At 40.0% G+C, this 13,718-nt stretch overlaps 2 protein-coding genes across 5 annotated transcripts in view; one reads left to right on the top strand and one right to left on the bottom strand.

The window, feature by feature from the left end:
• The window catches only part of khdrbs2 (KH domain containing, RNA binding, signal transduction associated 2), a 144,649-nt gene that overhangs the window by 21,073 nt on the left and 109,858 nt on the right, over positions 1–13,718 (top strand). For all 4 annotated transcript variants that reach the window (XR_009827240.1, XR_009827241.1, XM_062058290.1 and 1 more), the window contains exon 2: positions 10,658–10,785. Coding sequence is in view for 2 of the 4 variants with exons in the window: in XM_062058290.1 (XP_061914274.1) it covers positions 10,658–10,785 (128 nt within the window). In the remaining 2 variants the exon portion in view is untranslated. The remainder of the gene's footprint in view (positions 1–10,657; positions 10,786–13,718) is intronic.
• Positions 1–13,718, bottom strand: part of si:dkey-103j14.5 (isoaspartyl peptidase/L-asparaginase) — a 108,635-nt gene that overhangs the window by 42,256 nt on the left and 52,661 nt on the right. The window lies entirely within an intron of this gene.

The following is a 13,718-nucleotide window of genomic DNA, read 5'->3' as shown; positions in this document are numbered from 1 at the left end:
TAACACATATAGTTAATATTGTTAACAAGTTAAAGGTGTTTAATGATAATACAAGCATGTTTAACACATATAGATTCCTTTCTTTCATGAAGACAAGAATATAAGTTGGTGTATTACCTGATTCTGATGACTTGCATTGATAGGAATCAGACAGTGGTGCTGATAACGTCCACATTTTCAAATGGAGGAGAAAAAAAGTTCTCCTTTCTGTCCAATACCACATGAAAATGGTTAGTTTTTGGCATCTTATTTGTCCAGCTTCCGTACTCCTTTGTATACACTTTACAAGAAATACATTGGCGGCAAACTCCGTAGCTTGTTGGCTTGTGCACGCCAGCTTTCTGAGACTCTTATTTTGTTAGCGCAGGCAGGATGAAGCAGAGCTTTTATTGTGCAACTGTGCAGTCGGTCTTTGGAGTTTTGACGACAGGTACGGCGCCAGAGTCTGTTGAAATAAAAAGTGTTTCTCGCCTTCCTGTCGGTAATTTTTTCTTAATAATGAGCTGGCAACAGCCAGCGTCATCTCAGAAGACCCTCGGGTGCCGTGAATGTCAATCAAGTGACGAAAGTGATGTCATAGTGAAGATTTATGATCGCTCATTTTTAGGACTATTTTTTTAATGCCTGGCTGGCGATCGACTGACACACCCTCCGCGATCGACCGGTAGCTCGCGATCCACGTAATGGGCACCCCTGCCTTAAACGAATAATTATTTAGCCTAAGCCCCGTTTCAGCCACACTAAACCATCGTTTAAGGTTCCCCTCCTCGGACCAATTTTTACACTCGTAAGTCAGCCGTGTATTTCTTGAATCTCCGGCACTTAGCTTTGTATGGACTCATTGATCGTTTACAAAGTGAGTTCGGAGAGGGAGTGACGCCAGAAAGACCTCGCCCACACAGGAAGCGACGTCAGAAAGAACACGCTACAGCCAGCTTCATAATAAAGCGGTTGCGTAGCTCGGAGTTAACCACTGGAAATATGAAAGCGAGTCATCCAGACATGCCCGTGTTTCTCCTTCTTCTACATGTACAGACGCTTGTGGAAATCACACATAAATTGAAGCTATTTGGGATACAACACTTCTCAGACGGCAAGAGAACTTTCGAATGTCCGGCCGGGTCAGCTGTGATGCTACCTAGCGAAAAACTTTGTCCATTTGTCGAAGGAGAGACAACGAGAATGCGAGCTCCGTGGATGTGATAAAAAAGATAGCGTGTGCTTTGTATTACCTGGCCGACGAGGAAAACGGCGAATGCATTTGGACTGGCAAAGCAGACTGTATCAGTTATTGTCCGCCATGTATGTAGCGGACTCAACGTCTAGGTCCAGAGTATATAAAGTCACCAAAAACAAATGGACAATGAAGGTGAAGGCAAAAGAGTGAGGAGTGTCCTGACCAGATATCTAGATCCCTAGTTTGATTAATGTTAAATGTTCTTTATCACATTGTTTACGTGTTTAATAAAGATTTGATTAATTTTTGATGGCTCAGGTGCGATTCACTACAATAGGGCCCCACAGAACACTGGATTCCAGTTAATTGAAATACCACAACACTGGATATTGTTCAGATAAGTTACATTTAAGAACTTGCACACAAAGCAACACTGGAGGTGACGATGACGTGCACATTTTCCACGCATGCGTACTAGGTCGCGTTGCACCGGCGGACAGAGGGGTGCGGGGGTCTTAAACGACCATTGTGTGTGTGTGTGTGTGTGTGTGTGGACAAGGATAAGGTTAGGTGGGATTTACCCTGGATAACCTTAGTGTAACATTTACATAATTTTCATGCCTTTTTCACAACTCATTTGCTTTTTTTGGTGACTCTTTTATATCACTTTTTTCACTGCACAGAAATTTAAAAACCTAACAATTGGATTCATAATTTACTTGATTGCAGTGAAAACAGCTTTCAAGTAGCGCAGCTCAGAGAAAACAGAAACAGCGGGAGGCCCAGCGCCGATGCTTATTGTCCAAGCCCCCCGCAATACATTCATCAGTCCAAAGCTGTAAAAGACAAAGCTAATTGCTCTCTTCAATCCATTCCGCCAACGGATTTACATTGCCACCCCAAAGCGAGCTTACAGCTTCTTTCCGTCTTTGATATGAATGAGCAATCAAGTTATTGGGAAGTAATTAGATTTATTCATCTGCTCCCCCATTGTGGAGCCTTTATAATGGGCATTTTTTAAAGAAAGTACATAATTAAGATAATGGTAGCGTGTTGTTTTCGGCCTCTTCTTTAAGTAATGCCCACAGCAATGCACTTTACAGACAGGCAGCTTTAGCTTGTGTGCATGCATTGTTTACTTCTGTAGATTCTAGTTATGCTTGGTTGACCTCTGCTTTAATGATATCATAGCTTGAAGCACTAAAGTCATGCAGAGTGCACTTTTTTAAAGGAAAACAGTGTAAAAAACAACAAACAGCATTTTGGAATTGAACTCTTGTAACTTTGTCATACGACAAATGTTTCATACCCTGGCAAGATTTCAAGTAAAAGTGGTTGTTATTGGTTGAATTGGTAGCTCATGGTGCTGCACGGTGGCCTAGTGGTTAGCACAGGGGTGTCAAACTCATTTTAGATCAGGGGCCGCTTGGAGGAAAATCTATTCCTAAGTGGTAAAATCATGGCATGATAACTTAAAAATAAAGACAACTCCAGGTTGTTTTCTTTGTTTTACTTTGGCCAAAAATAGAACAAGCACATTATAAGAATGTACAAATTACAACTAATCTTCTGGACAAAACACTTCAAGTTTGTTGAAAATTCTCAGGAAATTGGTGCAGCTTCGAAAATACAATGAGCTTGGATTTCGTCTCAGTGTATCTACAGAGCCAGGATTAAACTTAAAGTCACAGTATTTGTGGGTTTGAACAAAAAACACAACATGTAAACTCTTCTAGGTATCAAATACCTCCTTTGTCATGTCTACGTATCAATTCAGTGCTAACTCAACAAACCGTAAGAAACGGAGGTAAAAACTATTTCAAAGGTTTAAGTTCACTTGTTTTGTGTTTGACAGACATTTTGGGGCGACGAGGGTGCCAAATGGCGACGTGTTCAAAGCAGAAGACATAAAAACAGCAGATTTTAAGTTTCATGTGGGTAGAGGAGGAGGAGCCACAGTCACCCTTTACTGTGTACCTCTTGCTTGGCCTAACAGAATTGCTAATGTGACATGCAGTGGACACATTTAGAACAGCAGTTTCTTTCGTTAAAAAATTTAAAAACTAATATACTAATTTTTATACTTGGCAAACTCATCACGCGGGCTTGAAAAAAACTGTTACGTTTGACACCCCTGGGTTAGCATGTTGGCCACAGTGAGGAGTTCGGAAGTGCGAAGCTACACTTGGGCATCTCTGTGTGGACTTTGCATGCTCTCCATGTGCATGCGTGACTTCTTCTCACATTTCAAAAACATGCATGTTAGATTAATTGGAGACTCTAAATTGTCCATAGGTGTAAATGTGAAAAGTTTGTTTGTTTGTTTGTTTGTTTATGTGTCCTGTCATTGGCTGGCGATCGCCCAAAGTCAGCTGGGATAGGCCCCAGCTTACTCGTGACCCAAATGTGGCCCAGCGCTATAGAAAATGAATGGATAGTACATTGGCCGGAAATGCACAAAAAGTAACAAAATACTTTTGAGGTCGGGTGTATCTGAGAGGGACAGGAATTGGAGTACAGGACACTGATCGCTGACTTTGTGGAGTGGTCTCAGGCGAACCATCTGCTCCTTAATGTGGACAAGACCAAGGAGCTGGTCATGGACTTCAAGAAGAAACTGACCCCTGTGGAGCCCATCAAAATACAGGCCCGGGAGGAGCAGTACAAGTACCTGGGAGTCCACTTGAACAGCAGACTGGACTGGAAGGACAACAGCAAAGCTGTAAACAAGAAGGCTATGAGCTGACTCTTTTTCCTGAGGAAGCTTAGGTCTTTTAATGTGTGCAGCAAACTGTTGGAGATGTTTTTTCAGTCTGTTGTGGCCAGTGCCCTGTACTTTGCAGTGTTTTTTTGGGGGGGAGCAGCACCAGCAAAAGGGACTTAAACCGGATTGACAAACTGATCCGGAAAGCCGGCCAAACTATTGGCACGCAGTTGGAGACGTTTGTGTCATTGAGGGACAGGAGGACACTGGACAAACTGCTCATCATCATGGACAACCCTGCCCACCTGCTCCACCAGACAATTGAGGGACATACTCCAACAGGCTCCTTCGGCTTCATTCCCACAGTGTTCGATTCAAGAACTCCTTCATTCCGCACTCTATCCAGCTGTATAATCACTCGCCATACAGCAATAGATGATATCTGTCTATTACCTGACCGCTTCTATGTTAACTACCTCTCTTTGTTTATAATGTATATTTTCTGCTGGATCTACTCTCTATTGTATGCTGCAGCTGTTACATATACTGTAATATTGTACATGGTAATTGGGATTTGTTATATATTTTATATATTATATAACCTCATACTATAATATAACAATATATCAGTATATCCATCCATCCATCCATCTTCTTCCGCTTATCCGAGGTCGGGTCGCGGGGGCAGCAGCCTAAGCAGGGAAACCCAGACTTCCTTCTCCCCAGCCACTTCGTCCAGCTCCTCCCGGGGGATCCCGAGGCGTTCCCAGGCCAGCCGGGAGACATAGTCTTCCCAAAGTGTCCTGGGTCTTCCCCGCGGCCTCCTACCGGTCGGACGTGCCCTAAACACCTCCCTAGGGAGGCGTTCGGGTGGCATCCTGACCAGATGCCCGAACCACCTCATCTGGCTCCTCTCGATGTGGAGGAGCAGCGGCTTTACTTTGAGCTCCCCCCGGATGGCAGAGCTTCTCACCCTATCTCTAAGGGAGAGCCCCGCCACCCGGCGGAGGAAACTCATTTTGGCCGCTTGTACCCGTGATCTTGTCCCTTCGGTCATAACCCAAAGCTCATGACCATAGGTGAGGATGGGAACGTAGATCGACCGGTAAATTGAGAGCTCTGCCTTCCGGCTCAGCTCCTTCTTCACCACAACGGATCGATACAGCGTCCGCATTACTGAAGACGCCGCACCGATCCGCCAGTCGATCTCACGATCCACTCTTCCCTCACTCGTGAACAAGACTCCAAGGTACTTGAACTCCTCCACTTGGGGCAGGGTCTCCTCCGCAACCCGGAGATGGCACTCCACCCTTTTCCGGGCGAGAACCATGGACTCGGACTTGGAGGTGCTGATTCTCATCCCAGTCGCTTCACACTCAGCTGCGAACCGATCCAGTGAGAGCTGAAGATCCTGTATACTATTTATATAATATGTAAATTGATGGTACATTTTTAGTCTACTTAATACCTGCATTATCCTTTCATTCCTTACCCTTTCCATCCTTTGAAACTGAGCTACTGTGTGGAACAATTTCCCTTGTGGATCAATAAAGTTTGTCTAAGTCTAAGTCTAATTGCACTGCGATCCTGTCCTGTCATTCTCCATGAAAAAGGAAGCAGGCTGCTGTTAAAGAAAAATAGAGAACAAAGAAATGATACGGTACCAATTCCTGGTACGATACGGTACCTGGAAATCGATACCGGTACTCAGCGTTACAAATTGTTGGTACTTTTGTGTGTAAGTAAATGTTTATTGTTTTATAATAAAATCTCAATTTTTACAATATTTCTAAATTTCATTGGCAAGTATTATACAGTAGACTGCATGCAGCTGCTATTCCAAGACGTTAGATGGCAGTAGTGTATAGACTGTATATATGATAGTATATATGACTGTATATATGATAGTATATATCTGTATCATGAATCAATTTAAGTGGACCCCAACTTAAACAAGTTGAAAAACTTATTGGGGTGTTACCATTTAGTGGTCAATTGTACGGAATATGTACTACACTGTGCAACCTACTTATAAAAGTCTCAATCAATCAATCAATCAAAGTTGTGTTGCCTTGGCCGGGAAGTAGTTTTTGCCATTAAGGCTGTGCTTCTCAATTAGTTTCTGTCCACCCCCCCCTCCCCCTGCAAGAAAAAAATACTTTGCGCCCCCCACTCTCCACTGTGTATAGTAGTAATTTGTCTATCAAATTGTTATCTGCATAACAAGCTAATTGACATTAAAAGAAAACAACACACCGGTCTTTCCTCGTCTCCCACCGTGGTTACAGTGAAGCCAAGTGCTACATACACTTCATCATATTCTGAAACAGCAAAAAAAAGCATGTTACCTGAGGTCACACTATTCGAAAAGTACTGCATTAAGGCAAATTTGCCAGTATTTTCTTTCGTTGATCTCTACAAAGTGTTTGTACTGTAAGTATTTTACTTGTGACCTACCAGCTTTGCTTGTAATGTGCATCTTGGTTGTAGTTTTAATTTCCAAATTTGGAGGTGTTGAAATCGCCATGTAAAATTGCTAATGCTAATCACTAGCATTTCTATTAATAGTCAATTAATTAGCATCAAGCTAGCACATTTTGAAAAGTGAAGCCTTGCTGTACTTTTTTGAGCGCATTTTTCTTGCTTTGTGTGCTGCTACAGAAATATACAGACGGGCAAATGAACACAATAAACACAAACATGCCCCATCACTGTTTTTATTTTTTGTCTTTGTGGAGGTGTGCGTTCTACTGAGTTGCATTCTAGTTGCTTTCCTTTCCGTGCCTTTGCAAGTGTACATTCGGCCTTCAACAACAACGAGCTAACAGTGCAGGCTCCTAACTTGTGTATTTGGACACATTTATCCTATAGCTGACCATTTAAACCCTCCCCCAATTCTTCTCCTCTAAGCAGCGCTGCTGAATCACTTTTGGCCATTGCATCAGAGCGGATCAAGAGCACCAGAATAGTCACTGAGAGTTGAAATGATTCGCTTCCCCCAATGAGATTTTTTTTCCCCTTTTTTTTTATTATCTTGTGTGAGAATTGAGAGCAGTGACCTTCAAATCACATTCTTGGCTCTCTGATCTCCACGCTTACGTTGCTGCGGTCTACTTTTATTTATTTTTTTAAAACGATGACGCTCGTGTGAATGTTTTGCAACATTTTTTTCACTGTAAGCCGATTTTCCTCTGGCTTTGCCTCTCTTTCACACAAACACAATCTTCTTGCGGCAGGCTGCAGACCACAGGAGAGGTGTTTCCCATCATGCACTGTTCGGGAGTATAATAACTCTCACAGCTTTTTCTAAAATGTTATTACTTCATGCATATGCTATGAATACTGCGGCAAAAGGTAAGAATTTAGAAGAACAAGGAGGCAAACAAATTCTATATGAGGTTTATTTAATGCGGTGCCTTGACCGATTGCATCTGCATTAGTCATTAGTTCAATACCTGATCATGTAATCAGCAATACAACTAATTAGTAGCTGGAGATAAGGATGAAATCTCAATATTTAAAGCAGTTTTTGCAATGATTAACTACTCTTGTGCCATGATCCTTATTTTTAAAACCTGATCTAAAGTAGAACACGGGCAACATTGAATCTTGACTTTTATTACGAAATAAATTCTATTTATTTTTGTTCATTGTAAAATATTTTAAAGAATCAATTTCTAAAATCATGATTTTAATACCACTGAAATTCACTACTGGTAAAGTACAATTGAAGAAAGGATATTGCTGCTGGCTGGTTGACAATTGTTTGAGTCTTCATTGGTCACCTCATTGTCTCAATCACTTGGCGTGGAAACAAGCAGTCAAGCACTCAGTTGGACAGCCTCTTGTTAACGTTACAATTTTCCAAGTCAACAGAGCAAGAAAAATGCGCTCAAAAAAGCCGTGAGGCTCCACTTTTCAAAATGGGCTAGCTCGATGTTAATTCTGTTGGATTAGTTATACACATGTACTAATTAGCGATTTTACATGGCGATTTCAACACCTCCAAATTAGGTAATAAAAACTGCAAGTAAGATGCACGTTACAAAAAAACAGCTCGTATGTAAAAAGAACAATACTAACAGTTTTAACACTTGATAGGGCTCGACAAAAGTGTCTAACGCAGGGTTGCCCAAACTTTTTGACTCAAGGGCCGCATTGGGTTTACAAAAATTAGCCGGGGGCTGGATACACACATATATATATATATATATATATATATATATATATATATATATATATATATATATATATATATATATATATATATATATATATATATATATATATATATATATGTATATATACACTACCGTTCAAAAGTTTGGGGTCACATTGAAATGTCCTTATTTTTGAAGGAAAAGCACTGTACTTTTCAATGAAGATTACTTTAAACTAGTCTTAACTTTAAAGAAATACACTCTATACATTGCTAATGTGGTAAATGACTATTCTAGCTGCAAATGTCTGGTTTTTGGTGCAATATCTACATAGGTGTATAGAGGCCCATTTCCAGCAACTATCACTCCAGTGTTCTAATGGTACAATGTGTTTGCTCATTGGCTCAGAAGGCTAGTTGATGATTAGAAAACCCTTGTGCAATCATGTTCACACATCTGAAAACAGTTTAGCTCGTTACAGAAGCTACAAAACTGACCTTCCTTTGATCAGATTGAGTTTCTGGAGCATCACATTTGTGGGGTCAATTAAACGCTCAAAATGGCCAGAAAAAGAGAACTTTCATCTGAAACTCGACAGTCTATTCTTGTTCTTAGAAATGAAGGCTGTTCCACAAAATTGTTTGGGTGACCCCAAACTTTTGAACGGTAGTGTATGTATATATATATATATATATATATATATATATATATATATATATATATATATATATATATATATATATATATATATATATATATATATATATATATATATATATATATATATATAATTTTTTTTTAAATTACAGCAAGGTGGTCTTGCCGCTTGGCCTTAGGCCTGTCGCACCTCCACCGGTGCCTGTGGTGGATGTGTATATACATATACGTATATATATCTATATAAATACACTACCGTTCAAAAGTTTGGGGTCACCCAAACAATTTTGTGGAATAGCCTTCATTTCTAAGAACAAGAATAGACTGTCGAGTTTCAGATGAAAGTTCTCTTTTTCTGGCCATTTTGAGCGTTTAATTGACCCCACAAATGTGATGCTCAAGAAACTCAATCTGCTCAAAGAAAGGTCAGTTTTGTAGATTCTATAACAAGCTAAACTGTTTTCAGATGTGTGAACATGATTGCACAAGGGTTTTCTAATCATCAATTAGCCTTCTGAGCCAATGAGCAAACACATTGTACCATTAGAACACTGGAGTGATAGTTGCTGGAAATGGGCCTCTATACACCTATGTAGATATTGCACCAAAAACCAGACATTTGCAGCTAGAATAGTCATTTACCACATTAGCAATGTATAGAGTGTATTTCTTTAAAGTTAAGACTAGTTTAAAGTTATCTTCATTGAAAAGTACAGTGCTTTTCCTTCAAAAATGAGGACATTTCAATGTGACCCCAAACTTTTGAACGGTAGTATATATATATATATATATATATATATATATATATATATATATATATATATATATATATACATTCTGAGCGCAATGATGTCACCTTATGGATGTGAAAATGCATTTTTAGACAATATGATTTGTCTGAGCAGCTAGAAGACACCAAGAGTAACAAGCGGTACAAAAAGGATTAGAAAGGACAGATTTTTTTTTTTTTAAATGAATTTTTTTTAAATGTATTTTTTTAACTTGGAACTTCCCGCCGGCTGGATTTTGGGGACCCCTTGTCTGACGTCTTGGGGATTGCAACTGCATGCAAAGTCTACTATGTAATACAGTACTGTACAATACTTGCAATGGTGTTAAGGTGATCATAAAATAAGAAAACACCTAGACAGCACAGCTGAGTGTCTTGCTCTGTACCACTAGGTCGCCTGTCTTGCAGAAAGTGTCAAATAAAAGGGTGTGAAAATCAGTCCCATGAGGTTGGTGTATTGGAGTCTTTTTCTTTTAAACTGCAGCAGTCTGCATCGATGGTGATAGGTGCTGCTGGGGAGTCAGCCACTGACATTAAATGTTGCTGTCATTTCCATTACAGTATCAGCGGGATAGATAGATGAACAGATAGATCTGTTCTGTAATGCCTCCAGTTCGACTCCAGCCCTACAATTCATCTATGTGATAAGGATCTAAAGAAGCAGCCTTCCTTGACGAAACGCTCGCATTTCATATTTTCAACTCTCGTCCTATTTCATGTCTGCGCTTGTTTGACTTCTTTAGGTCAAGTGCTTCTGAAAGATCCATCCATGAAATCACTGTTAGGAGTGTTCTTTGCCAAGCTGATACAGTTGTGTACTGCTAGATGCATGTGAGACGACAATTGGGCCAATTTGCACAACACATGCAAATAATAGAGAGACAAAGTGCGCTTGGATTGGTATTTATGGTGTGTAAATATGATCTTAATGTGCGAGCTTACTAATGCAAATGGATTCTCTCTAATGATACCAAAGAGCGTGTAAACTGGTATCACAATGTGATTCTATTTACAGCTGCATGAGGCCAACGGGGCTTAATTTCTCCCAATGTGTCCCCAGTGTCAGACTATTATCTTGTCACTATTTGTCGACCCCATGTCAGCCGAGACCACGCTGACTGATGCACAACTTAACTCGCAACGCTTCTTTTCATTTTGCTCTGCTGCAGAAATTGAAAAGCACGAAGGTGATGAACTGCGAAAAGACGGCATTATAAAGAAATACCTTGATATCATCAGCAATAAGAACATTAAGCTGTCCGAGAGAGTCCTCATCCCAGTGCAACAGTATCCCAAGGTAAGACGCAGCTGCTCTGTTTGTGAGTTATTTCTGTCGACTGTCAATTAATTACAGCACAGTCGATAGTGATACGTTTGTAAAACAGCGAAACAGCTGTCTCTTACGGAAAAGTCTTGTTTGTCGTCTTCCGGGTAAACTTATTGCTGACTGATTTCTACTTGGAGACCTCACAATATATTATAATTAGGTGGTGCCTGCATGCATTTTATCCTATGGTGCTTAATTATATTCACCCAGTGATGTCCGGTAGTTCCAGTAAGTAAATCAGAAACTGATTAGATAGTTAATGAAAACGCAGCAGAGCTTACAAATAACAACTTTATATAGAATGAAGATAAAACAAAAGGTGAAAAATCAACATTTCGACCACGATAAAAATCATGTACAATACGTAGACTTCAAGCTTATTATTCTGATTATGAACAGAGTTGTCCTGAATGTATCATGTTACTAAACACCTTTAAGCACCTTGTTTTAGGACTATACTGTACACTCAATGAAAACACGAGCACCTGTTTTTGCTTCCATCTTTTAAAACTGTGTCTATGTACACAAAATGTCTATAATAATAATGATAATGCAAATATAATATTGTTCACACAGCTGCCTAAATCTGAGTTGACTCATTTGATTAATCACAAACAAAATATTACAAGAATTATGTATTTCACACTATTTATTTGGACCGTACATGCTCCTTTAGCTTAATCAATCAATCAATCAAAGTTTATTTATATAGCCCTAAATCACAAGTGTCTCAAAGGGCTGCACAAGCCACAACGACATCCTTGGCTCAGATCCCACATTAGGGCAAGGAAAAACTCAACCCAATGGGCTACAATGAGAAACCTTGGAGGGGACCGCAGATGTGGGGACCCCACCCCCCGGGCGACCGGTGCAATGGATGCAATGGACGTCGAGTGGATCTAGTTAATCGTGTGAGAGTCCAGTCCATAGTGGGACCAGCAAGAGATCATCTTGAGTGAAGACAAGTCAGCAGCGCAGAGACGTCCCCAACTGATGCCCAGAGGAGTGGTCAGACTTTGAACAGCTAGCGCTTCATCTGTGGTCACCTAATCTGTGCCCCCCCCCCCCCTCTCCACAAAGGGTAACCGTGGATGGTTACCTAAAATGTGGCGCTGGTTGTTAAAAGGTCACAGACGACTTTAAAAAATGTTCCCCGTAAGACATTCTGCCAATGAAATTGCATTGTGTCCAAATTTTTTAAATATTTTTTATTTATTTATATAATGCAAGCACATAGTAATAACCTTTGATTAATCATGATATATTCAAATTCAAAAGTGTAATTATTCAGATTTTAAGAAGTTATCATTAGACAGCACTAATACTAATATTTGATTCTAAACGTATGGTGTCACAATGGGGTCGCATCATTATGCGGGGTCGTTCGTCCCAGATGCAGAACGGACAACTCCGGTCAAAAGCGTGAAGGTAGGAGATGATTAATTTCTCATAAATCATACACCGTAGATACAAGCAGACAAAAAGAAGAATAAACAGAAAAGCAGGCCGATAGCATGGGAAGCTATGGCGAAGCTTAGCGCAGGAACAAGAATCAAGAATCACAGGAATCACCAACGTAACTTGTTGCGTGGAGCAAACAAAGAAGCCAGACCGACTGACTGGCAAAGGCAGGTTTAAATAATGTCTCTGATTAGCAGCAGGTGAGCGTCCCGAACACAAGAGGCAGGTGAAAATAATAGGTAGCCATGGTAACCAACTCAGAGGTGCACAAACAGGAACTAAAGGAGTCCAAAACTAACCGAAAACACAAAACATGATCCGGACCACGGATCATGACAGTATGGTAGATCATTTCTTAAAAAATTATTTACTGATTTTGAAAATTTCCTAATCAAATACAGGGTAAGGCTGCAGCGTGATGAGTCTACCCTTTGAAGCAAAACACTTGTTACACTTTTATACTGAAATAAATACACCTACAACTTATTAAATAAAAACATAGAAAAAACTACCAGCAGCGGTAGAGTTTAGATCCATGAAGGAAAAAAGAAAGTGAATGAATGTTTATAACTGAATAAATTTACATATGCATACAAATTTGTCTTCTTTTTTTATTATTTCTTTTAATGAATTAAGTAACGTTTATGACAACCTTTTTCCAAAACACAATATAGAATGTGAGATATAACAGGACAATGCATACGTTCATCATTTGTTTTCAAAACGCTTACAAAAAAGTGGGACCCCAAAAATTTACTGTGGGACCCCATTTTTATGACTTGATGGGGACCCCATTTTGAAAAATCCTAGCGCCAACACTGCTGTCAACAGAGGAGAAAAAATGCTTTATTTAAATAAATATATTATTTATAAAGCAAATTCGAGTATCATTGGCAAATTCTTACCTAGCCCCGGCCTTGGCACGCATATACAGTATGTGTCCTCTTTTTGGGATTTCAGAATATGGTCAGCCTATTATATTTGCTCATCAGACAATACATAATATATAGTGAGCCCAACAGTGATGTGTGCGAGCTAGTAGGGGCTTGTCGCTGCCGTCTTTCTACAAAGAGGATAAGCGCAATTAAAAGGAAGTAAGGACTTTTACAACCATGCAACAGAGCTTTTCTCGGAGAATAATAGGGTGGTGTTTTTATTATATTGCAGGAATCCAAATGTGTTTGAAACATTTCTTTATATAGTCTCTCACCAACCGGTATAGCTCGGTTGGTAGAGTGGCCATGCCAGCAACTTGAGGGTTACGGGTTCGATCCCCGCTTCTGCCAACCTATTCACTGCCGTTGTGTCCTTGGGCAAGACACTTTACCCACCTGCTCCCAGTGCCACCCACACTGGTTTAAAAATGTAACTTAGATATTGGGTTTCACAATGTAAAGCGCTTTGAGTCACTCGAGAAAAGCGCTATATAAATATAATTCACT

The sequence above is a fragment of the Entelurus aequoreus genome, linkage group LG09 (assembly GCF_033978785.1).
Source record: "Entelurus aequoreus isolate RoL-2023_Sb linkage group LG09, RoL_Eaeq_v1.1, whole genome shotgun sequence".
Lineage (NCBI taxonomy): Eukaryota > Metazoa > Chordata > Actinopteri > Syngnathiformes > Syngnathidae > Entelurus > Entelurus aequoreus.
The sequence above is the reverse complement of the archived record's forward strand: the minus strand, read 5'-3'. Positions and strand labels throughout refer to the sequence as shown.